The sequence below is a fragment of the Clinocottus analis genome, unplaced genomic scaffold, assembly GCF_023055335.1.
Source record: "Clinocottus analis isolate CAN_PGR_092001 unplaced genomic scaffold, fCliAna1.0.p SCAF_10, whole genome shotgun sequence".
In the NCBI taxonomy this organism is placed as follows: domain Eukaryota; kingdom Metazoa; phylum Chordata; class Actinopteri; order Perciformes; family Cottidae; genus Clinocottus; species Clinocottus analis.
The window spans coordinates 18016941-18042199 of record NW_027175821.1 but is presented as its reverse complement, the minus strand read 5'-3'; the positions used below and the strand labels follow the sequence as shown (position 1 = coordinate 18042199).

The 25259-nt window shown below is 42.7% G+C and overlaps 2 protein-coding genes across 4 annotated transcripts in view; one reads left to right on the top strand and one right to left on the bottom strand.

Annotated features, from left to right (window-relative positions):
• maea (macrophage erythroblast attacher, E3 ubiquitin ligase) overlaps positions 1-25259 on the top strand; it is a 74368-nt gene that overhangs the window by 33999 nt on the left and 15110 nt on the right. The gene's annotated exons all lie outside the window — the stretch shown is intronic.
• On the bottom strand, positions 4534-24570 carry LOC137796148 (C-terminal-binding protein 1). 2 transcript variants are annotated; one of them, XM_068593868.1, is made up of 11 exons: positions 24089-24570; positions 14253-14407; positions 12282-12426; positions 11029-11132; positions 10539-10641; positions 9228-9352; positions 8290-8379; positions 7699-7829; positions 6985-7112; positions 6456-6570; positions 4534-5577 (listed from the first exon to the last, which is right to left on the bottom strand). In XM_068593868.1, exons 1-11 carry the CDS (start codon positions 24126-24128, stop codon positions 5382-5384), a joined length of 1332 nt encoding a protein of 443 aa, XP_068449969.1. In that variant the 5' UTR covers positions 24129-24570; the 3' UTR covers positions 4534-5381. The 2 variants fall into 2 exon arrangements, with proteins under 2 accessions (XP_068449969.1, XP_068449979.1); XM_068593878.1 differs by having other exon boundaries at positions 5490-5577; positions 6423-6570.

Below are 25259 nucleotides of genomic sequence, written 5' to 3'. Positions count from 1 at the left end.
TGGTATTGTTGCTGTAAAGGACAAGCCCATCATTTAGAAAGGTCAGCAGTGTGTGTCTGTCGTTAGGAGCAACATTAGCTCATACCAGCTTGCGCCTATCAATTGCTCGTGTGTAAACAGGGCGCCTCTATAAATTGTTGTTCTCTTGTCTCCTCTCCAAAAAAGCTTTTAATCCCAGTCTACTCCAGGGAGATCTGCAGTAAAAGATGTTGTATCGCTCATAAATGTGCAGATAGCCAACTCGCCTGAGTAATCAAGGCTTACTAATAATACGTTAATTGTTCGATCATCTGTCTGAAAGAAGCAGGCATCTTCTTCCTGTGTCCAGTCCCTCCTGTGTTTCTAAGAACCAGTAATATGTGCCGGATGAATCATTTTGACATAGTTACGGGTATGTTTATTTTCATGAAAATATGGTAATCAGAACATCATGATTATCATTTTTGATCGTTAGCCACAAGCTTAAAACAATAAGAACAAGCCTCACTGTCCCACTTGAAGCTTGTTAAACAGGATTGTCCTTTAACATGGATTCATTTGAAGTGCCTTGCCCAAGGGCAGCTCAGTGGTTTTTCCTGAAAGAGTGGAGAGCGTTAGTCATTCAACTTTTCTTTAACCAAAATGTTCCTCTACTTCTAGCAGGCCAGGATCTCTTAAACTTTAAGAGATCCTGGCCTGCTAGAAGTAGCTTCAAGACTTAAAGCTTAGTTGATATTCACAAAGGAAGATGTGACTCTCGCCTCTGAATTGGAGTCTGATAGTGGTCACAACTAACACATTTCCTCCCAAAATGTCCCAGCGGCATTGTGAACATTTCTCTTCCCCTTCGCATGGTGCCCTTTGGAGGTCCCCATGCTGCTTGAATTAAACATGCCTGTTTTCTGGTTTTTGTATTCATTGCATCTGGTTCCCATCCTGCTTTCTGAGGTATAGATTAAACCATCTTGAGTTTCCAGCTGCCGGAGAACCGGAGAGCCTGTTCCAGTGGCTGTAACTTTGAATGGATGAAGCAGAGAGGGAAAGAGAGAGGAAGTGGCAAAGAGAAAAAGAGTGTGATACAGAGTTTGGGGGTAATCAGGGAGCGAAAGGGAGAAAAATAAAGAGAAAGACAAAGAGATGAAGGTCTTTCTATGTCCCCCCTGGTACAGTCGGTTCAATATGAGGTCTCACATGAATGGCAGCATACAGCTAACAACCATTTCTGTTTCTCCAATAGACAGGCAGCAGAAGAATAGACTTGGCCTCTGAAACTTTTAACTGTTGAATAGATTGTTGAATATTTATACTGTATCTTATTTCTACATTAAAAACCTACCTACGTAGATTGGAAGAAAAGAGTTATTGTTTGCTCAGTCCAACAGTAGATTCATCTCGAGGCCTTTAAATGATCAAATGATTTCTGGATAACCCACAGCGCAAACAAAAGCAGATTAAATATATGTAATACATCATTATTCCATTACCCACTGTATTTATTAATATTCCATATTGCAGTGCGTATTGTATGATCTCTGATTCAATGACTTTCGGCTTCATGTTTGAGTCAATAACTCAGTGTATGCCGGGACCTGTTGCAAGAAGTGTTGACAACCACTACTCTAAAGTGACACAGGTGCGCTGTATATGTCTCGAGGAACACCCAAAAATGAATATAGATTTATTGCGTAAATAAGTTAAACTCAAAAACAGATGCAAGCAGCACTGCAGACTCAGCTGTCACATCTGGGTTGTGTGTCTTTCTCCTCAGACCGTTTCAGCTGTTCTAGTGACATCTGTTGGAACCAGCTCGTAACTTTACGTTCATACCTGATGGACGCAAACTTCTAACTCCTCAAAGGTTTGTCTAACTTGTCACATTTGAGTAACGTAGCAGTTCAAACGCTTGTCGTGTGTGTTGCGATGTCCTTTTCATACTTAATATAATGGTGTTTTAAGTTCATACCGCGTTGATTAAGGTGATGAATGTACAGTAAGCATGCTCGGTGTCAGTATGCAAACAAAAGGATGTTGATTTCCATTGTGGCAGCGCAGACACTGCACTAATTTAATCATGAAGTAGCCTGATTCATTCATATTTTCTAGATTGATCAATTCATCATTTGGTCTATAAAACATCAGAAAAGAGTCACATCTGACTGAAGTGACTTCTTGATCTGTTTTGTTTTATCTGTGCAACAGTCCAAAGCCCGAAGATATTCAATTTGCTGCAATAAAGGAAATCGGTAAATTCTCACATTTTAGAAGCGAGAAACAATATTTTCTGCTTAAAAAAAAAATACTTGAGCGATTTATAAATCTGCTCTTTTCACAGCTCCAGTAACTTTCGGAAAAGAAATACATCAAGTTCAAAATCACTGGAGTAAATGTATTTATCAAACTAGTGCACAGTGTCATGTTTATTATTAATGAAGTGATAATAATTGAGATTAGACATGAATAAGACACAAACTTCACCTTTCCACAGTTTATTTCCTTTTAAAATAATTCATACAAATGCATACAGTCACAAACATATCTTTGTCAGGTTGTCGGTTTTGACCAAAAATAATGATATTTACTGTCGAATATAGAATATGTATACTGTATATTGCTACGCCTAATACTTTACCATAAAGGAGACCACGGTAGGCAACAGTGGACTGCGTGTTACTACCAGGGATGGAATTTCAAAGAAGCACCTCGACACTTTAAAGACACCGTTCACCCCAAAAACCTCTTAGCGCTCGTGCTAATCATCACATGTTGTAGGAGCTCATGGATACCCCACATGAAACTACTCACAGCGACGTCTGCGGACTATCTTGAGTAACCAGGTCTTTATTTCTGGAAAGATAGTTTTGGCGCTTTGAGCACCAAAAGCCGAGAGACGTCTCCCGTCACGTTTGAGAGAAGGCAGACACCTCTACAGCGGATATTTCCAAAACAAAGGAACTCACACAAAAAACTATCTAGATTGATAAATAGCACTGCTGTTAAGAGGTAAGACATGTATTTTAAATCCGTTTTGGTAGTGGGCGCTGTCCCTTCAAAAGCTTGTCTGTTGTTTTTACTTGTGGCCGCCACTAGTTTGAATGAGGAATGCTTACAGTTTATATCAGGAAGTATTAGCAAAGGGTTTCCCTTCCCCGCCTGACGGCAGGCATCTGGTGAGCAAAGATTAATAGTACATTTCTATCACCTCAGTAACTTCTTTACTGGACAACCCTTCAGACAGTGAGAACTCAGACATACGGGTCGTGAAATTTCCATCCCTGATTGCTACTCTTACTACCACACCATGGAGGAGACCAGGCAGGCAACAGTGGACTGTTTTCTGTTGTTTTTTTTTAACTACTCAGCTGCTGGTAGAAGGGGATCCAAAAAGCACCGTCACTTAGCTGTCCTGCTAACATGAACAACACTAGGACTGGAAGCAGTGAATCCAGATCGAGAGAGAGTTTCAGATCGTGTTGACGCAACAGCATCTAGTTCACATGTTGAGAATGTCGCGTCGATAGTTGGGTCAGTTTGCTGGCTTAGATTTGAACTCTAGTCCGGAGCCTTGTTTTTTAAAATCTTTTTACATAGTGCTTTGTTGTGTGTTTTTAGATGGCAGTCTTTGTAAACGATGCCTTGTGGAGAGTGCTAGCCACCACCCCTTCTCCCAGTGCTGCTTTTTTAGACACAGATACAACCAAGTCACATTGACACAGGCAGGCAGAACACCATATGTACACATAGACACAGAGGCCACAGAGGGTGGCTGAACGGTATACTCAGGAACGACCCACCATGAAATGTGAAAGGAGTCTTTTACTTTGTTAAAGGCCGATCCAACTGGCCATTTGAGTATTTTTTTGAAAGTCTCTAACGGGTCGATTTGGTAGCGGATCAAAAATACCAGAAATTTGGGTTAACTTCAAGGACACAGCTGTTCCTCATCAGTCAGTAACCATTACCTGTTCTTCTACTGAATGAGACATCTGTACAAGTGAACAAAATGGTTTTGGCAGAGAGCAAAGCATTTGAATGACTGATTAATATAGTTGTTGATGCAGTTTTGCCCATGACCTCTGATTTGACAGAGCCGCAGCATGAAGCAACATGTTGCACATCAATTGTAAACCATGCTGTGCTGTTTATGGTCCATGATTTGGACAATGAATGTGTGAAATGGTGGAAGCACTGGATGTTTAGACATAAAGACGACAATAATGACCTGCGACAATATATCAGTGCATTGCCTCGTACATAACCTGCTTTGTCCTTCAAAGTAATTAACCCAACCACTCTTTTTTTTTGTAAATTCAAACGACGAGGGGTGAAGTCGTCCTGGCCAAGCATACCATTGCACCACCTCCCGACAGCCTTTCCTCCCACAACCCCCTCCATACGGGTCAAACATTTACAAACAAGTCCCAAGAGCAAAATCACATGCCCCTTAAACATATCAAACAAAAATCAAACATTAGATCAACTTTAGCTCTTGTTAAAGTTCTTTGCATCTAATGTAGCAGGACACGAAAAGGCAAGCAGGTAGAAAAACAAAAGCACTAAGTGGCATAAAAAGGTATATTTAAAACAAATTAAACAAATAATATACCAACTGCGGAAACTTAATTTCCTGAGATGGTGTGCAAAAAGCTGCCTCTTTTCGTATGGAGGAGAGGGGGGAGGGATTGTTAATAAAACAAACAAACTGATATTGTATTCTCAAACCAGTTTGGCTACATAGAGAGATCACACAACCCTTGTTTTCATAAGACTGGCATCCAAATATCAGTATCTTCTTGCCGTAAGTCTAAAAACTGTACACAGACAGGTTACATTCATTTCATAACCTACTACTTTTGCTTGTACATCAAACTAAGGTACACAGAAAATGAGAGAAAGACATGAAACCTGCCCCTCTAACTTTGGACACACTACAGTCTGAGACAGCAGAATTTTATGCAGAATGTTTTTTTCCCAAATCAACTTTTTTTAATTTTTTTATCTGGCAGTAACTCGACTAGTTGTTGTGTGAAGATCATCGTGTAGATCTTTACAGTCCGTTTGGAGCAGAGGACAACTGTCTTGCTCTTTGAATGGAGCACCTGACAGCTATCCACTCCTCTTCATCATCATCATCATCATCATCATCATCTTCTCCTTATTCTTCTTTGGAGTATGGAGCGGCTGCTGGGAACCAATTTGCCAGATTGTTTAGAATCGATTGTTACTGGGACCTCAACCTGTCCATCTGACACTGTCTGATATCAACTCGTCACTATGGAGCTTATCGCTATGATCCTGGTTGCCGTGCCAACCTCCTCCGGTCACCAGACAACACAGGCAAGTGTGTGTGTGTGTGCGTGTGTCTGTGTGTGTGTTTGTGGGTGTGTGTGTGTGTGTGTTTGTGGCTACAGTTGGTCATTCAGATGCTGCTCTCTGTCGCCCTCTGGTGGCTTGACTGTATTCTGTCCGGGGGACGGGGCATGAGGAGGGTGTGTGACAGCGGGCGGGAGGGTGTGTGTGATGGGCACGGCGCCGGGCACGATGCCTTCAACGGGTGGCGGGAGACCGCCAGCTTGCAAGCTCACCACTCCAGGGGGATACCTGGAGAGAACAGAGGAGAGAGAGAGGCACAAAACTGAGTCATCAAAGTAAAACTGAAACTAAAATCACACGTTTTGACCTGCAAAACACATTGCAGTGGGCCTCACTTATATGATAATTGAATATTAACATGTATAGCTTAATAATTATCAGAATACTTTGGTGGTGTAATACTATAGCACACCTTAGTACCACAGAGTATTGCAACTCCATACAGTTAAAGGTACTCAAAACACTTTTTTTGTTCAAAATAGAACAGAAGAGGATAATAAATTCAGACTTTTATTCAAAATGGATCCCACACTTCCCAGAATGCACCTCAATAGAGTCTTTAAAAAAAGATTCTTAGTAAATATCTATGTCTTTAAACTTTACGGTCCTTGTTCGCGTCACAGGGTTTCCTTTGAAGAGTTGTAAAGTCCAAGCTAATATAGAAGGTTAGATAGTTTTTAAAAAATAATATTTATTTACTGCCGTGTTGTATTCTGTGTAATATTGGTGGAAAGAGAAGCACGCTACTTTGGCAGGATAGATGGGACTGGATTTTTTGCGGCATCACTTCCATCAGCATCTTCAAAATTATCCAATCTCCGCAACTCATCATCTTTGTTTTCATTGACGATTATTTTATCAGTCAATCTATCAAACGTTTTGATTAGTAAATGTCAGAAAAAAGTCCCATTGACACATTGTTATCATAACACAGCATTAATGTTCTCTCTATATCAGTTTTCTTCTGTCATTAGTACACTTATAACCAGCAAATTCTCTATTTTCAAGACATTTGGCAGAGCTTATCAATGACTTTACCAGGGTTTGGGGGAGAATAATCAAACTGCACTGACCACTACTGGTTTCTTTATCCTGATGATTATTACCTATAAGCCCCGTTGAGCTCGGGGTGAACGGTAGCCGGGTCAACACCTGCCCAGTGGTTATTCTGGGAGAGGAACTCCTTATTCACACAGTTCTTCAAACTGTCTGGGATACGACCTGAAAAGTGGAGGAACGAAGCAAAAGAAAAAGAAGGGGAGAAATATGACGTGTTAACAGGGAAATCAAATTAATTCACACTGGGGGACACTGCACTCGCTAAGCCATTTTCTACAGAGAAAAAAAGACGTCAGACAAGATTAAACGGGTCAGTGGTAAAAAGATTGAGCCACTGGGCGAAACCACGAGAGGAGAAAATGGGATAGAAAGAAGCCTGAAAGAAGGATGGAAAGAAAGAAAGAGGCAGACCGGGGAAAAAAAGTTCAATCTCTCCGTGCTTAAAGTCCAAGAAGAACGGTTAATGCTCCACTGCAATAGAACACCCAGAAATATCACTTTTTAGAGCAATGTGTCTGTGTGTATGTGTGTGTGTGTGTGTGTGTGTGTGTGTGTGTGCATGTGCATGTGCGCTACCTGTAATAGCCCTTCGGATCTCCCTGGCTGCCTCCTCTCTCATCTCCAGCGAGGCCTGTTCGCTGTACCAGGCAGCGTGAGGGGTGCAGATGAGGTTGGGAGCATCCTTCAGCGGGCCCTGACTGAAACTGACAAATGTACAAACACAGAGAAATCAATGACAGCTACAAAGAAAGTGTGTGTGCGTGTGCATGTGTGTGTTTTGTTTCTCTTCAAGGTGAATCTCCCATTAGCTGTGATTTGTGTAAATAATGATACAATTGTTATTTAACTTAAACAAGTTTTGCCTTTAAGTGTTTGGGACATTGTTTATCGTAATAACAATAGTGAAAAAAAACCCACCACATTTTTCAAACCTAACATCCTCGTAGCTTTTATTCACTGTAGAAATTCAGAATGATTTTCTCCTTTATATATCCTGCCGCCTAATACGAGCATCCTGACTAACTCACACGCTTCAGTATTACCACTATATGTAAATATATAAACACCAACATAACACAAAATGTTTACGTTGGATTATTTAAGTATTATAGACCTCCTATAGAAGATGCAAAGCCCAATTATATTACAGGATACATTTGAATCAGAAAATGTACCCCATTTTCTTGTGACTAATGGCATAATAGAAACTAGAAAGGTGCCCTCAACAGAGTGCAGACCTCCGGCAGGTGTGTCTGCACCGACATGAACAAGAATAAGTGAGCGTGTTACCTGAAAGGCTCGGTCTCATGAACATCCAGAGCCGCTCCACGTATCCTCCCCTCCTTCAGGGCCTGAGCCAGGGCCTTCTCATCCACCAGACCCCCCCTGGCCGTGTTCACCAGGAACGCCCCCTGGCGCATCTTTAACACACGTGAACACACATTCAGATCTAATAGGTCAGAGATCCGCCTGATTAACATTTCATATTGATTTAAATTGGCTGAAAACATTTAACGGTAATGTTTTTATGTATTATTCTATTTGTCCATGTGAAGATGTTCTCCTTTTCCCTTCCAGCAAGGTCAGAAATACTTGAAAGTATATCCTGTGTCTTGGGACGAAACTTGTCTCCAGGCTTAGCCCTGGAGATAAAGGACGAACATCGTCCTTCATCGGTTTCATCAGTTTTATCAGTCGTCATGTGCAGCGGAGAAGCTCATTCATCTGTATGCCGGCAGCGGGCTTCCCCGAGCATCCACTTCTTTAATATTTATAACCATGGGATGTAGTAGTGGATGAAGGGATAAATAAATCATTCAAGTGTGTGTGTATGTGCTCATAACTCCGTGTGTGTGTGTGTGTGTGCTGCAGTCCCTCCACCTGTTTGATGGTGAAGTCGTTGATCAGGTGGTGGTTGTGTTCATTGAGGCTGCAGTGCAGAGAGACGCAGTCAGAGTGGAAGAGCAGGTCCTGAGGAGAAACACAGGGGAAAGTTGGCGAAGATGAATCCCAATCTTCTATTTACACTTTTCTCGGCTGCTAAACCGCCGCACGGGCTCCACAGTAACCATTTCACAAGACGGTGGATCGTTTTAAACATAAGGACATCCAGTTCTAAATGGGCCACTTTGTATTTCCCCTGTGCAATGTTTGTAAATGCAGTAGCTGGCAGGAAGTGAAACGATCCATACAATCATACACGCAGATGAAAAAGAGACTTGCATGGCTTTTTATCCAAATCACATTTCAAATCTGTGTTTGTTGTTCAATAACTGGTCCAGCAGCATCAAGCTAAATACACTTTGTAGATGGAGAGAGCAGTGTGGTTTAGTCTCAATGGTGAATCTGAATCTGTTTTTATTGGCTCGAATACTGCAGCGCTACTTCATAGAAATTGTGTCTCTAAAACACCTCTTAAAGCGAAGACAATACGACAATACTATCAGTTAAGTAAAAGGCCACACCGTAACATGTAACTAGATAGTGGGCACTGTGGTCTGCTTCATGGTTTAGTAATCGATGTAGCAATATCCTAAATACTGCGGTTTATTATTAAAATAGACAACCTGAATTATTCTTACAAAATCAAGGATAAGGAAATAAACTGTGGAAATCAATTAGCTTTTTTGGCCCGAGCACTTCCTGCTAGTGTGTCTGTTAGCTGTGGCAGTGAGTCATTGAAATTGTGTCTGTCTGTCTCTTTGTGTGTGTGTGTCTGTCTCTTTGTGTGTGTGTGTGTGTGTGTGTGTGTGTGTGTGTGTGTGTGTGTGTGTGTGTGTGTGTGTGTGTGTGTGTGTGTGTGTGTGTGTGTGTGCTACCTGTAGTGTGGTGACCCTTTGGAGTCCCAGGGATCTTTCTACCCCGTCCGCCAAGTAAGGGTCATAGAAGATCACATTGAAGCCGAAGGCCTTGGCTCGCAGGGCCACAGCCTGGCCCACTCGACCTAGGAACACACAAAGATAGAGGCGCACACAAACACACACACATTACTACACTCACATGAGCATGTGAATACGCACTCAAAAGGAACAAAAAGAACAGTTTATATTGTATATGTTCTCTTTTTTTACGTTTTCCTTGTAGAAAAGACATAATTATACACGTGTCTGCTCATTATTACTGAAAAGGCTTCCAGACTGTTGGGGGAAGAGATTTGCTTTCTGCTTCTGGTTAATCCGCTTATATTTCATTGGCATTACCTCCTTAGAGATGCCAATTTAGCTGAGCTAAGGACAGAAAATGAAAATGGAAAAGAGACGAAAAACCCTTTGATTAGAAATTTCAGTCCGACTACCCTCCGTCAAACAAAGTGAACAAATGAAAACCTTCTTAGCCGTGAAAGCAGCAGCGTTTTCTTTTTAAGATCAAATGACTGTCTAACTGAGGACCATCAGCCGCCGCCATACGTTCTGTTCGCTTCAGTGGTGTCAGACATATTTAGTTATTTTACTTAAAAACTCATGTTATTAAAATATATAGCTACATCTTACAGTTAATACTATAGACGTGTTAGCTATAAGAGGGAGCTAAATTGTATCAAAAGATTGATGTATTAATTTAAATTACATTATTAGATGATCAATATTAATTCATAAATGTGTCAGTAGCATTTTACTCTTGAAGTTGCTTGAGGTGGAGCTGGTTTAACCTTAAATAATGCATCGTGTTTTATAAGCTTCTCATATGTTTTTAAAATATTAATTTGACAAATAACTGCAGTTGTTGAATACATGCATTGAAATTAAAAAGTAGAATATTACCATCTGAAATCTAGTGTGGAATAGAGTGGAAATATAAAGTTTAATTAAAATGGAATACCTGAGTATGAATACCTCAGTACTGTATACTTAAAGCAGTTAATACAACACTTAGAGCATTAATATAAAAGCTTACTGTTAGCACCGTTAGCTACGAGCCGCCAGCTGAGGCTTCGCCATGTTGAGAGCCATTTAGAGGCAATAGAAATGCTTCCAATCTGGTATGCAGCTCCAAGCGCAGTGTACGTTAGCATCCTACCATGTGTACAGCTACAGAGCTGCTGCCTGTACACTCGTTGTCTAGTTTTAACGACGGCACGATAAGCAGGTCTCACTACAGAGGCACGGAGTCATATGCATGCTGGTACTCACCGAGCCCTATGAGTCCCAGTGTCTCTCCTCGGATCCTCGCGGCTCCGGACGCCACCTCTCGGATCTGCTCCACGCTCTGAACCCGCGTGCCCTCCCGCAGCGCCTGGCATGAAGAACAACTACTGATTACATGCGGATATCCGAGAACATCACAGTCCAACACGGTCCAGGTAAACACACTGAATGCTTTTAGATATTGTGATCATGGTGATGAAGTACACTAAGTCTAAGTGGCGATTACTTCAAACTGATTTAAGAACAAACATGTTTTACTGAACCTTCTACATCTTACATCAACGCCTCTCAAACACAGTCACTTCTAAAGAAAATAAAACGGTTAAATTTTGCAGATTTGTCAGTGGACAATTATTCGTAATTATCAAAGCTTATATTGTGATAACTAGTCGCACACCTCGAGCCATTCAATACATTTAGAGTTGGTTCATACAGTTTAATTTCAGTCCGTTTTATCAGCCACAAAGACACACACCTGGTGCAGCCAGGTGGTGCGCCGGTACAAGGTGAGGATGTGACACAGCGTCGAGTCCGCCGTCTCCTCCACCGAGGCCGCCGGCATATTACACACAGCTATGCCTGTTGGACCAGAAAGCAGATAAGGATTAGTCAAAGCTTTTTGGGCCATTTGATGAAGTTTGGTAAAAGCTGTTCTTGGTAGAGAAGTGCAGACCCGAGGTGTCGCGTCAGCAATTTTCTCTGCAAACACTAACTGGCTGCTTTCAAATTGCAAAGTGTCTTGGTGGAAGAAGATTGGGGGTCGTTAGCAAAGCTCTGGCTGTTGCAGGACAAACATGAGTTTTAATTTAAAAAAAAAAACTAATTTACTTGCTATATTTTTAAATAGGAGACTCCTAGCAAACATGTATTGGCATCACAAGAAAAAATGTTTAAGGAAGATCGGTCAAATTAGTTGAGCAGTGGTGGACTGTAACTGAAGTTTATTCTTTTCTTCATCTGATGGCTTTAGTGATGGTTACTTTGCAGATTCAGATTATTAATACAGATATACTTCCTAGCATTACAAATCGATTAAAATGAGCTCCACCTTTACCAGCTGCAACATTATGCCAAAACTGTCTATTTGTTTGTTGTGGCTGGTTGTTCGTGTTAATCAATGCAGTCTCAGCAGTTGGAACGCCACACTGTTGCTGCTTGTAATTGAAGGTGTAACTAATAACATCAGCAATGGCTCTTTTCCATTTAGGGCTGCCAGTCAGCTCGCCCAGCATGCAGAGCTCGCTAGCTTGGCTCTGGAACAATAGAAGTGTGGCAGCCTGCTGTGAAAAGTAGCTCTGGAGTGAAATGGAGAGTAATTGAAAGTCACATGTCGCTAAACCTGCGATTTAGGTGAATTATGTTAGTAAATAAACATTCTGGTTTGAGCTACTTGAACACACTTTCCCTTTTTACATGGACGCTTACTGTGATCAGTATTGAGGACAGAAAATACAAGAATTTGTGGTTGCTCTCCACTAAAACAGTTGCAAACGTAAACATGGCGACAAAACCTATGCATTGTATATGTTTAGCACACAGGTGACTCATGCTGCTCAACACTGTGTGGGCTAAAGCAGCAGCACGGCTCCCAGAGAGCGTTAAAGGATGACGTTCATATTCTTAACACATGAAGAGCGTCAATGACGCTGAGAACTGTGCAGCACATGACCAACACACACTCTCACTTCCTGTGTGTGTGTGTGTGTGTGTGTGTGTGTGTGTTCTCACCGAGTTCCCCGGCAGATTTGATGTCGATGTTGTCGTAGCCGCTGCCGATGCGGACGATGATGCGCAGACCCTTAAACTTCTCCAGGTCTTCCCTCATCAGCGTGATGGTGTGGTACATCAGAGCTCCTACAGCTTCATTCAGCACCTGGACAGACACACAGCATTCGACTTGATTTAACTTTAGAAAGCAATAAGTGCATATTTGAGATATGTAACTCAGAGCAGCCATACTTAACGTCTGCGCTTCAACACAACACAAACGAGTGTCTGTTTGCAGAATATTCTGATTGTGCTTTGAGTTCGTACATCACCACTCAGAGTCACAGCGTTTCCATAAACTCTGTATCTTAGTTGAGGATCATTTGTATTTTCCAGGATATGTTGTTTATGTCTTTCTCGCATCCTTTTTTTTTTTAAATTATCACTGCCAGCGTGGAATGACTGCTTTTCCTGAATATTACCATGGAAACTAAGCTTTCGTAACCGCAGGCATCCAGATAAGGTGTCTCCCCATCGAACAAAGCTGGCTCATATCAGCAGGGATCTAATTCACATGGGATCCTCCCTGGCTCCAAAGCAGAGCGTCGGCTCATTGTTTTAATTGAAAAATGAAATATTACATGATTCAACATCAGATAATCTGATTATCTCTTAGACAATGGAAATATGTGGCTGTGTATTGAGTCACCTTTTAATTGGTTCTCCATTAATCTTTTTCCAACGCTGCCAGCCCTCCTCGTGTGTGTGAGAGAGGATGAAAATTACATGCGGTTCAATTACAATAAAGAAGCCCTCTTAATTACACAATGAGGTAGCTGCTTACTAGAGAGAGAGAGAGAGAGAGATAGTGAGCGATGGAGAGCCATCTGTCTCTCCCATGGTGGGTTACTGAGCACGCTCACAGAGCGCGTGGGCCTGGCAGACGCCCAGAAGGAGACGGACCCCTGCCAGACACACAAACCCACTTACAGTCCATAGTGACGGTGGCAGGATCCGAGCCTGACCCACATTTTAAGTTTGCTCTCCTCATTTTTCCGTTTTGATTCCTTTCCTTCTCTTTTTTTCTTCAGATTTGTTTTCCTTAATACGGAGCCAATATGCTTTAATGAGGCCGCTGTGCGGATGCTGCCTGCATGTCAGTAGAAGCGATCACACATTGGTGGCTGTTATCGTGTTACGCATGTGTCAGAAACTGCTGATATGTCCGACTCGGAGCTGCACTTAGAGGCTGACGTGAAGGAAATGAAGTCTGAACGAAATGACGTGAATATAACCAGTATGAAAGTTCATTTATTTCCCCGTCAGGCAAAAGATGGTTAAATATACTGAACAAGGGAAAAGAAAGGACTGATGGACCTTTTATTGTGCAAACCGACTAATGTTGGTCGGTTGATGGTTAAACTTACTAGAAACGTGGACGTAAGAAACGTCTGTGGCGTCCGTGATTGAGCTGATATTGGTGTACGCAGAGAGGAGCAGGTCGAGATGTATTACACATCCAATATATTCATATTGATTTGATGCATTTCTAGCACAGTAGATGCCTCCAAATGAGTGAAATATATAATTCTTTCTTTCTTTTTTTAATAAAACTGCTAGCAATAATAATTACTTTTTATGTGAGCCTTGGACTTTGGAAGTGATGTTTTAAAAAACCCACTACTCCATTGTTTTCATGCAAACTGCTGCTCTGGTTCTCTAAAATTCAAAATATACTCACTTCCTGTTTCAGCAGATTTGTAGCAGCACCAGATGATTATTAAAAACCATCTATCTACACTATTACCTCTCTATTAAAGCAACTGTAGAATAATGTATCGAACAGCCTGCTCAATCCCTTTCTGAGTTTTTATGACGAGTTGCATTTATAAGTAGACATCAAAAGAAAATATGCCCGGTCAGGATGTGATCTCACTGAGTGTGTGGTGTGTGTGTGTGTGTGTGTGTTCATGATCTCGTCAAGTGTGTTACCTTCTCGTGGATCTCCTGTGTGGACTGAGCGTCACAGAAGGCTACGGTCGCTACGTCTTTCAGGACGGGCATCTCCACCGTGCAGTCGCGTCCGTCCAGCAGCGCCACCAGGGGGCGCGGGTGCATGGGCCCGTTCATGATGGGGGGCCTGATGCCTAAACACACGCAGAAGAAAGCGGCACATGGTCAAAACAAAAATGGAAATAGTCTGTGCTGCCGTAGGCCAGCGGCTCTTCAACCTTTTTTCAGTGATGTACCCCCTGCAAAATGTTTTTTCAGCCAAGTACCCCCGAACCAGTGCAAAATCCTTTTTGTTGAATAAAAGATGCACTACACAGCGCTGTGCCGTCAGTACCTGATTTAATATATAATATATACAATTCACTCTATGAACATGCACATCTATTTTATTGAATATTTATTAAATAGCAATTTTTAAAGGATTTTTTTGAATGGATGCTAATTTTAAATGGATTTTCTTTTCTAAATCTCACATTCCCCCATTTGTGAACCACTGTAGGCGATGTAGATATATGATCAAACAGCACCGTGTTTTATCATCGTGATGAAACCTTCAACTGTAATCTCGCTCAGATAAATCTGCAGTCTTGAATTGGTAAAAAATAATTCATAACATTGGACCTTCAGGCGTACATTAGTTTGTGGGTCATATCGAGAAGACGGGCTGTTGCTGCTGGGCCGAGATGATGTCCTGATTGATGATGTCTGCATACCATAATGTTTCTGCTCCGGACTGATGCAGTTGCTATGACAACCGAGACCGCAAATCTCCAGGAGCAACTGGTCGTGTTTCACAGCTTATTACTTTTAAAGATTTTCATTGCTTCAGTTTAATTATAACTACCTTGAAGTTTGCTGACTCTTTGAAATGGGCAGAAATTGGGAAGATAAATGAGGCTGGGAGAAAATAGTGCAGAGTATTATAAAATACTTACTATTATAAAATAACCTTCAGGATCTCCCCGTCCAATTAAACATCATCCTTTTGTGTTTCGTCCTGTTCACATTGTTTTAATTACATACTCATATATTAGAAAATGTAAGCGCTCGCCCCTGCAGAACAATGAGAGTGGATCTCGAGAGCCACTTACTTGCTCGATCTTGACCAGAAAACAAATGAGCCAGCAGCCTGAAGCTCCACATTACGTCTCTGTTCTCTTCCACAGCATATCTTGGTTGAAATTAAGTGTTCATTTACAAACAGGAAGCAAAGGGAAAAGGTGATATATCGCCGTTCTAAATGCCCGTCAAAATGTCACTTAAAATGATAAACGTTAGCAGATCTATGGGTAAGTTCATGAGACAGTAAGCCGGTGCCTGGAAGCTCACTGAAGTCTGTCAGTATGGGAATAAGAGTGAACCCCTTCAACCCTCCGGCAGGAGCTTTTGTTAAATCGTCTCTTCAGAAGAGACCATTACTCCTCGAGTGCTGCCAGGCCTTTAAGGAGGATAAGTGGCATTTAACAAGGCAGATCCGCCTGACGACCCCGCTGGAGGGCCGCCGTTCAGGTTGAACAAGAGCACTGGTCGACGGGGGTCGCATTTATTCGTTTTCATTAACTGTTTCCTTCCACTGCAATCTGCTGGGATCATCCGGTTTGACTCTGCTTTCAGGTGACTGAAGAGTTAATCTTTCCAGATCACTGACTGAGAACCAAGACATCTAAAAGACGGACGGAGTCAGAGGAAAAATGTAATTGGGTCTCGTTGACGCGCAGAGTTTTGACGGACTTCTTAAGCCCTGTAGATGAATCGAGTGCAGAGTTATGCCCGTTGCAGCCGATGCTGACGGGACCCATCACTCATTCCTCACTTCTCCGTCTGAGACGTGCAAGCTGACATCTCATACGAGCAACCACCTCCGTCATTTCACCCAAAGATATTCCCCCTCAAACTCTTCTTGGCGAGATGAATGAATGACACAACTGGCTCCTTTTCCAGTTGCATTGAGCACATATCACTTGAAAGTATTCAGTATTATTATTAAACCAGTCGTTTTCAAAATCAGCAATCTACGGCCTCCAGAACATTTTGAATGCCATGTATCCCTGAGAATCACACTTATGGAAAGAAGTTTGGCAGCTCCAAACCTGAGAATTGGTCTGGAAAAACAGGGCTTTGAAACTGAGAAACACTCTTCCTGAAGGAAAACTCCCTCCTAGAATCACAGTCAAACTCCCAGTATCTATTATTGATATCGGATTTTCAGTGCTTTCCCCTTGTTTTTTTGTCCAGGAGCGCTGTAATCTACCTGTTTTCTTGCACTTCATCTCTTCACGTTAGTACATTCATGTTTCCCACAATGCCTTTTGTTACCTTTTAGCATTTCAAAGTGTATTATTCTTGCGCGGCTAATGAAAGAGCCTGCTGTCGATCTGCTTTCTTCTTGTGCGAGTGTTAAGCATTGCAGTAAAACAGCTCAGCGAGGCGCTTCTGCGTTCTGATTTTGGAGGCCTCAATGTTTTGAGTAGCAACATGTTTTTACTGGCGAGATACATCATTGTTGTTGCATGAACATGATGACACCACATCATCTACATTCGGCCAGTTACTACCGTGGCTTTGTTTTCCTTGTATGTGCTCCAATGGTGCAGCTCACTGACCAGTAAGGGAGGACGGTGTTGTACTGGGCACCTCCCAGGACTGAATAAGACCCATGGATAAAATGAATACACAGCAGGAAAGTACCGGAGAAAATCAAAGCTCTGTCGGACAAATGCAGATGGATGGTCCACATCTTTCTCATCGAAAGTAAATTCTTATTTAAACATGTTTTTGCTCAAGCCTGCAAATGGGGGTGATTTTCAAGAACAGACCGTCAGTGGTTTTCTCTGGTTGTTCAGTGCGTGCATGGGGAAATAATGTCGACTGTGCATAATCTGGTTCACGCTCCAGTGCGCTTGAGTGTTCATGGTTTGTCAGCATTTGGAGCGAACACATAGGACGCGCGGGACATTTTGAAACGTCAATATTTTTGATTTAATATACTTTAAAAAAAAAAAAATTACAATCCTTGTTTTCTGCCAATTTTCAAAAACTGTATGTTATTTTACGAACAACATACTTACGACCTATTTTTAAACCAGCACATACTTCCTCCTGCATGTGTCAGGCAGCAGTGGAGCCGAGCGTGGGAGAGTGTACGTTACTGTAACCATGGAACAGAGAGCGGCGAGGATCAGGGACTCACTGCTGACATTTGCACCTACAGTAGTAACAGCTGTTGGATGTGATGACACCTTGTTTTAGTCTCGGTTGCAGAGATTTACTGCTTAGATTTCTAACATTAACAACTTAGAAACAAACCTAGAAATACTTATGGTAAGCGCCTGTATCGTATATTTTCTTAAAGGTTACAGTGTGAGCTAGATGTCCAAAATCCTGGTTTCAGCCTTACAGCATTTTGTACTAGTGACAACCTGAAGCTTAAGATACAAGCGCTTTCAGTAGAATACTATCAGAAGATTGGACGGCCCAAATTTCAGCACAATCCATCCCTCAATTTCTGTATCGTCTTCTCCTCGTCAGGTTGCAGCAGGAAATCTAAACTGATGAAGCAGCACCCACAAACCAATAAAGGGAAACTCAAATATCGCTCACAACGCCTGATGTGAGCTGTTAAAACATTAGCTTTCCATAATAGGATTCACCTGGAGGCCATTGCATTTACACATCAATACAAAATCAATGGCGCATAGCTGAGAAATCTGAATTCGGAAAAAACACTCCGAACAGAGCCGTCGTCGTCGCTCAGATGTAATCACATGAAGCACACTCGCCCGCTGGCTCTGCACTATTTGGGCCGAGAGACTTTTCTGAGCTTTCATTTCAGCAGAAAACACAAAGCGTGATTCAGAGATGGCCAATACAAAAAGTCAAATGGGCATGATGTTCTCTTGCACAGAAAAAGGAAACCTGGTCAGTCCAAGCAGTTGTGCAGCAGAGTGCCTTGTTTGGAGACTAGCAGCCTTTTTTCTCCTTTTTATTCCAGCTCACACTCAGAGTGAGGGAGGGAGGAAATAGCTTTCATTCCAGCACCGAGCATGACCTTGGGAGGACCGGCACCGTTGACTGCTGAGTAGTACTATATGATAAAACACCCATTCATTCTCTCTGCGTCTCTGCCCTCACACACAGACACACAAACACAAACCTCAGCACAACGCTGCAAGTATTAATGCACTCTCTCGATTCCTAAATCCCACAAACTCAAATGGCAGTTTGCTCCCGATCTCTTTTATTCAATGCATTTTCTCACTTTCCAGCCACATTAAAGTATTCTTGTTGGATTAAATAACTGCAAATGCTGAGTTCCTAAAACTTTGAAACCTCTTCCAGCTCCCTCTCTCATTACATTCAGTCCTCTCTCTCTCTCCACCCCCATGTGCCTCAGGGGTGGGTGACTGCTGGGAGTTCTCACAGTGCAAACAGGCCTCTTGACAGCCAATGGAGCCACAGCTCTGGCTCTGCTCTTGCCATCCATTCAGTGTCACTCTGTAACTGAGCTTTGATTCAGGATCCACCGCTGTATGCGGTAAACATTTTGGGGACGTGTTGTACAAGGAACATCCAAAATGGTAATGGTGGTAATTGTTCAATAAAATCAACAACCATCAGGTCGAATAACCGACCGCCTGTTTACTTCACTCTGCTTTTGCAATATGAGCTTCAGGGTCTGGGACTCTACGGACACAATATGAAAATTGCATCTGTCGGAAAATTTGTAATCGGACCAAAATAACGCTAAAGCTGCTCGACTGACATTTAAGGGACGGAAAAAGCGTCTGCCAAGGACTGCTGGGACTGAATCATGCGAGCCAGTGGGAAAGCCCTGCAGCATGCACGTATCCAGCTGTCATTGACCAGCTCACGAGAACAGCTGGATCTTTTGAGTTATTTATTTTTGTCTCCCAGAGGAGCGAGACAATGCTGTCGGACTGCCAGTCAACGGAGACGACGACCGTGTGTTTTCAAATGTGCGGGTCACAGGGACGTCTGCCAGCCTCGATGGAGAGCGGTCTGCCAAAACCAGCTGCAAGCCCCGAATGTTGACCGACAGTAAAGGACCACAACAACCGTGTGTCACACCACACACTCCAACAACACGGGGATTCATTTCCAAAGCATTTGTCGGGCTAATTTAATATGAAATGTATTTAAGAATGAAATGTTTCAAAACAAACTTTTTTCTGATATTTTATGGCTCAAAAGGTTAAAATGGTGAATGGACCCGTACTTGTGTAGCACACTTGTGTAGTACTTGTGTAGCGCTACATGACATCATTCACACACTGATGGGAGGCGCCACCATGCAAGCTGCCACATCAGTATCATCAACCATTCATACACCATAGGCGCAGCTACGGGAGCAATTTAGGGTTAATTGTGTTGCTCGAGGACACATCGACATGGGCTAGCGGCGTCGGGGATCGAACCGCCGATCTTCTGATTGGAGCATAAACTATTTAATTGTTAAGGTCAGTTGTGCAAATATCTTTGGGTTTTGGATCATTGGTGAGACAATACACATCTTGGAAGACGTCGTTTTACAGTCTTTTTTACGGCGCTAACGATTTATCAATGAGTGGATCAAACAATACGCTAATTAATTGATAATGAAAATAGTTCGTTGCATTAAAAAAATCGTCATCATGTACTTTGCCCGTGAAACACCTGCACAACACGGAGGCCTTTCACATGTACTGTGACAAAACCTCCCTGAACTAACGCTCTCCCTGTCCCTTCTCGAGTGAAACCTCTGCAACATGACGCATTCACATTCAGAAGCAGTGTTTTTCCCCCGTGAGACAGAGAGTGGAGCGTCGCTGTCGGCACCTGTGATCAGTCAGCCGTCTGCGACCGACCGCGGAGCCACAGCACGGCTGATTTCTAATGTCACTGGCTCTCCTGGCATGCAGCAACGTGGCGCTGCATCCTCGTCTGTCCCCCCCCCCTCAGTGCTGCGCTCGCCATCCCTTCATCTCTTGTTGATTCACTTTCAGATCTCTTATTCTCATTTCAGTCTCGTTTCCCCCGGCTTTCCTCATCTCTCTTGCCGTTTCCTTTCTTTCTCCCGTCATGTTATCTCTCCGGCAATGAGAAAAGCCCCGGTTTCATATAATCACTGCGTGTATTCGCTTTTTTTAAAAAAAGGACTGAATGTCCAGGTACAAAGTGTTAAGGTGGCCTGATGTCTCTGCAATATTTGATTCTTTCTATTTGTCTCTCTACGCACACTCCAATTCCCAGGAAGGAAAGAAGGACATCCCTCAACACTAGTCCTCCCTCCTTCATATATGCTCTCTCACACACACACACCCACACATTCAGCTCCCACCAGAAATACAGGTACCGGCTTAGCATACTAACCTCCTGCAGAATAACGACACATCCAAGTGCTTGCATTAAACAAGGATCACCATGCAGGTCCTCTCTGTCTCACACACACACACACACACACACACACACAGACTGGTTTTCGCAGACACACATATACAGTATCAGCAAGACAGTTCAGGTTTGTCAGCTTTTTGTTCTCAGAACTAAAGACACCAGCAGCAAAACAGTCAGGGAGATAACAACGGAGGGAACGCCAACAACAATGTTTGGCAGCAGCTTCGTTGCAGCGAACAACTTGGAGTCAAAGTTGGAATGTGTAAGCGTTCGTTCCAGGTGGACTACGTTTACTGATCGCTCAGTTTGAAACTACACTGGATCAATGAAACACATCCATTGCACGTGATTAGACAACACATCAATTCTATTCTTCCATTTCACTTTGTAGCAGTTTTAATGGTGAGAGAAATATATAATGTCAAACCTTGTAATCTTCTGAGGCGGATGTAAATGTAGCAAACTGAATAAAGGGAACTTGTAGACACTTCTGATGCAAGATGTCATGAACAAAGGACGTTAAGAAGCACAGTCTTGAACAATACTTGAACGACAGAAACTACTACGTTTAAAAACAGGCTTTGACGGGATTATTGAATGTCTGTCAGCCCGTTACATTGGATTAACTGTTAATGTGCAGAAGAAAATCACAATCACTTTGAAGGTTCAATTGGATTGGGGTCACTTTGGACACTCTGGAACAAATGGGCCCATTAATGGATTACTAAGGCTACGAGGCATTTATTGTGTTATAGATTAAGGGTTCCCAAAGTGGCGCCCCAGGACCCACAGGGGGTCTTTAAGTCGGTTCCCCATCAAAACCATATCTTTTTTTTTTTATTCCACTTACTTGTGCTTCACACACTGATTAACACTGTTACTGCGTATGAAGAGTGTCTAGTTGAGTTAGAGGTGAGTCAGTCAGACAGCAGGCGCAGATGCTCATACTGTTCACATTTAGTGTAGCTGTCACGCTTTAAAATGACATAATAATTCCAATATTACAGTAAAAACATTGTATTGCAGACAATGCACACTGGCAGCTTGAGTGCTGCTACATGAATACCATCTAAGCAAATGTCTGTGAACAGACTCACCTGGCTCGGAAATTGATTAACTCATAAACTAACATATAGATGAATAACAATGCACATGTGCTTTTTATGAAGCTCTAAGTGGAATTGCTGTTATGGGATGTTTTCTGTGGATGAGGCCACCTGCTAGTCAATCACATTTCCCTTGTTTAATGATAGTTCTCAATAAAATGCACAAGTTGTTTCCAACTATAGTTAAATGTAAATAATGATATGGGTTTGCTAGCATTGCAGATGTCAGGCCATTAAGTGCCCAGCCTTTTAGTTGCTGCTGCTGGTGGATCTATTACTGCTGCTTCCCTCACAGCTCAAGCTTTTTCTTATGTGCATTAGATATAATAGATCAAGCCTTTCAATGCTTGTCAGTGCGCACAGTCTCTTCTCTGAGCGCTCCGTGCTTTATAGATTTATAAGTGCTGTCAATTATACCTGCTTCGGTGTCTATTTTTTTTTTTTACACACAATCCTTTTGTTACAGTAGTCAGGCTTATGAGTCCCAGTTCAAATAAAATCCTCAACTCAAAATGCTAATTCATAATATGGTTTTCAAACGTGGCCTGTGCAATAAAAAGTCAGTACGTGCAAGTGCGTACAGTAGCATGGTAGGTAGAAATGAAGAACAAAGACTAACCTATTTAACATTTATAACATGGATCTGCAGCGTTTAAGTTTATGAAAAGTACAAATAAAATAAAGACAAGAATGAATCCAGTTGATTGCTGTTAATGCCTCGGTTGATTCTGCGTCGTGCATGTGTGTTCAACGCCTTGTGAACTCACTGTACTATCAAGTGACACAGGGCGGGGGGCGTTGTGGTTTTTCTAAGTTGGCAACATGTCACAACATGAGCACTTTGCCTCCTCCTGGTGGGAAACTGCCTGCAGCTATTAACCACAATCTCACGACGCGTTACCTGCAAGAAGCTTGTGAGTGAGTTCAAACACACGAGTCAAATTATGCAACGTTGTCAACTCAGCAATGAGATTCTTCTTTTGCCTTTTGTGGAGAAAATCTGATATCAAAAGGAGATTTCGGGGAAGGTGACTGCCGTGTGTTCGTGTCAGTGATCGAGGCCGTTCTGATCAGATTAGACTCACTCGTGGATCAGAGGACCCCTGTCTTCAGAAGCATGAATCAACGCATCTATCAATCACGCGGGACGACACACTGATTGTAGAGCAGCGCCGAATGCCTCAATGATGTCCGCTGCGTGCTGCAACAGATCCAATGACCAGACGAGCTTCACCGTTATTGATGGGCAGTGATTTGTGCGTGAGCATTTTAAAAATGACGCCATAATTCATACGGCCGTTATTCCTGTGACCTTGGATTCTTTGAGCTGTTAGGGGCAAAGTTAGGGCGGATGTGGAGATCACTCCAGAAGCAAAAAGAGAGGAGGGTGGGAGGGGGAAGAAAGATCAGAGATGCAACTTAAATCCTTGATGTCATCAAGAGACACAGCCCGCAGCTTGTTGATGACATCACAGATTACAATCACTACAATTACTTTTGGGAGAAACGGCTTCCAAAAAAAAAAATCCAGACTTAGGTGACCAAAGAAACAATGATTCAGCTAAAGGGTGGATGATTGTTTATCCTCACACCCTCCTCCTCCTCCTCTTCTCCTCCTCCACACCCAACCCTCCTCCTCCCCCCAAACCCTCCTCCTTATTCCTCAGCAGCACCTTGATCCCATTTTCTAGAAACGTCTTTTCCAGCCCCTATCATAAGTAGCATCTGTCACCTGCCTGTGAATCTGGTGTGCATGCATGTGGACACTTAGACGTGTGTGTCAGTTGATTTTGCTGTGTGTGTATGTGTGTGTGCACTTACGTGTGTGTCAAGGCAACCGCTCTCGTAAAAAGAAGCACAATGAAAGGGAAATATGTGTCATGTCCTTGCTAGCCCTCGAAGAAGAGAGAGTGAGAGAGAGAGAGAGAGAGAGAAGGAGAGAGAGAGCGAGAGAGATCTATTTCTGTCGCCACAAATGGAGGTGTTCAAGCAGCCTTCAATAGCAGAGATTTGCCTCTTCAAACACACACACACACACACACACACACACACACACACACAGGGAGCTAGAGAAAAGGCTAACCATTCAGCAAGACTGGGGCCGGTAAAAAAAAAGATAATAGAATGAGAGAGAATTAAGAAGAGAAGGAGGAAGAGGAGACGGAAAAAGGGAGAGGGAGAGAGAGAGAAGGGGGAGGGGAAGAGGAGGGCAGAATCATGTAGAGTTCCAAAATATTGGCACACACTAACAGACACACACACACACACACACACACACGCAGTCCCCGACATAAAAGCAGAGTGCTAGTTGTTTACCTAGAGGCATGCCTTTGTTGAGGAGATGTGAGCTTCCCATGGTGTGTTCCCCAGCCGGCCAGCTCGCAGCAGAAACCTACAGTCTTCACACGGCAGACATGAACAGGAATCCAGTCAGCATATGGCGGCTGTGGCCAGCTACCTCGCTTCCCGTAGTCCTTCTCCCAGCCCCTTAGTGACAAGCATACACATGTGCTCCCCCTCCTTTCTCTCGCTCTTCCTCTCTCTCGCTCTCTCTTTCTCTCTCGCTCACACTCTCTCCCCTTCCTTCCGTCCCCTTCACTCGCCCGCTCTCTCTATCCGTCTTACCCCTCCCTCCTTGCCTCCCTGCCGTCTCGCTACCTCCCTCACCCTCACTCCCTTTCTCACTTTTTATTACAGCAAATCTCTCTGTCTTTTCGTCTCTCTCCCTGCCTCGAAAAAGGAACGTGCACACACACTGAATGTAAGCGCTGCTGCCTTTAAGAGAGTGTAAAAGTGTGTGTGTCTGTGTGTGTGTGTGTGTGAGAGAGAGAGAGAGCAGGAATGGGGAGGAGCTAATGCTGGCCAAAATTCATCTTTTGTTTCCTGAAAGACGACAGGGAGGGAAGAAAAGAAAGAAGAGTTATGCAATTACAAGACTGAGGCAGAACTTGTTCCATCTGACACCAGGAAGTCAAATATACAGCTCAATACATGTAATTGTCATTAGTGGTGACGTGTAATGACACTTGAATCAGTGTCACAAAGTGAATTGCTGGTTTTGTTTTTTCTAATTCTACTCGACAAGTTTACTTCTGCATTCAAACACATTTAATCTGACTTCTAGGTGTGTTGGCGTTCATTCAGGACATCCACACTCGTCAGTTGTCTTACGTATGAATATTCACAAGGAGAAAGTACTAAATGTTACATTGTACTAAATATTTCTATAAACTGTGAATTTCTACGTGGGTTAAATGTGCTGCGTTCGCATCCTATTGTCATGCAAACAAACATACTTTGTAATGGTTCGTGATAATATTATAATGAAAAGCATGCAAAAACCCATATTTCTGTTATTATCACTATAGAGTCGTACAAAACTGATGCTGACTCACGTACATTGATTATTATTTTGTGAACACGTGTCTGCTTTTCAGGAAGGTCGAAACAGATGAATAGACATCCTCAAGTGTTTCAAATTAATCAA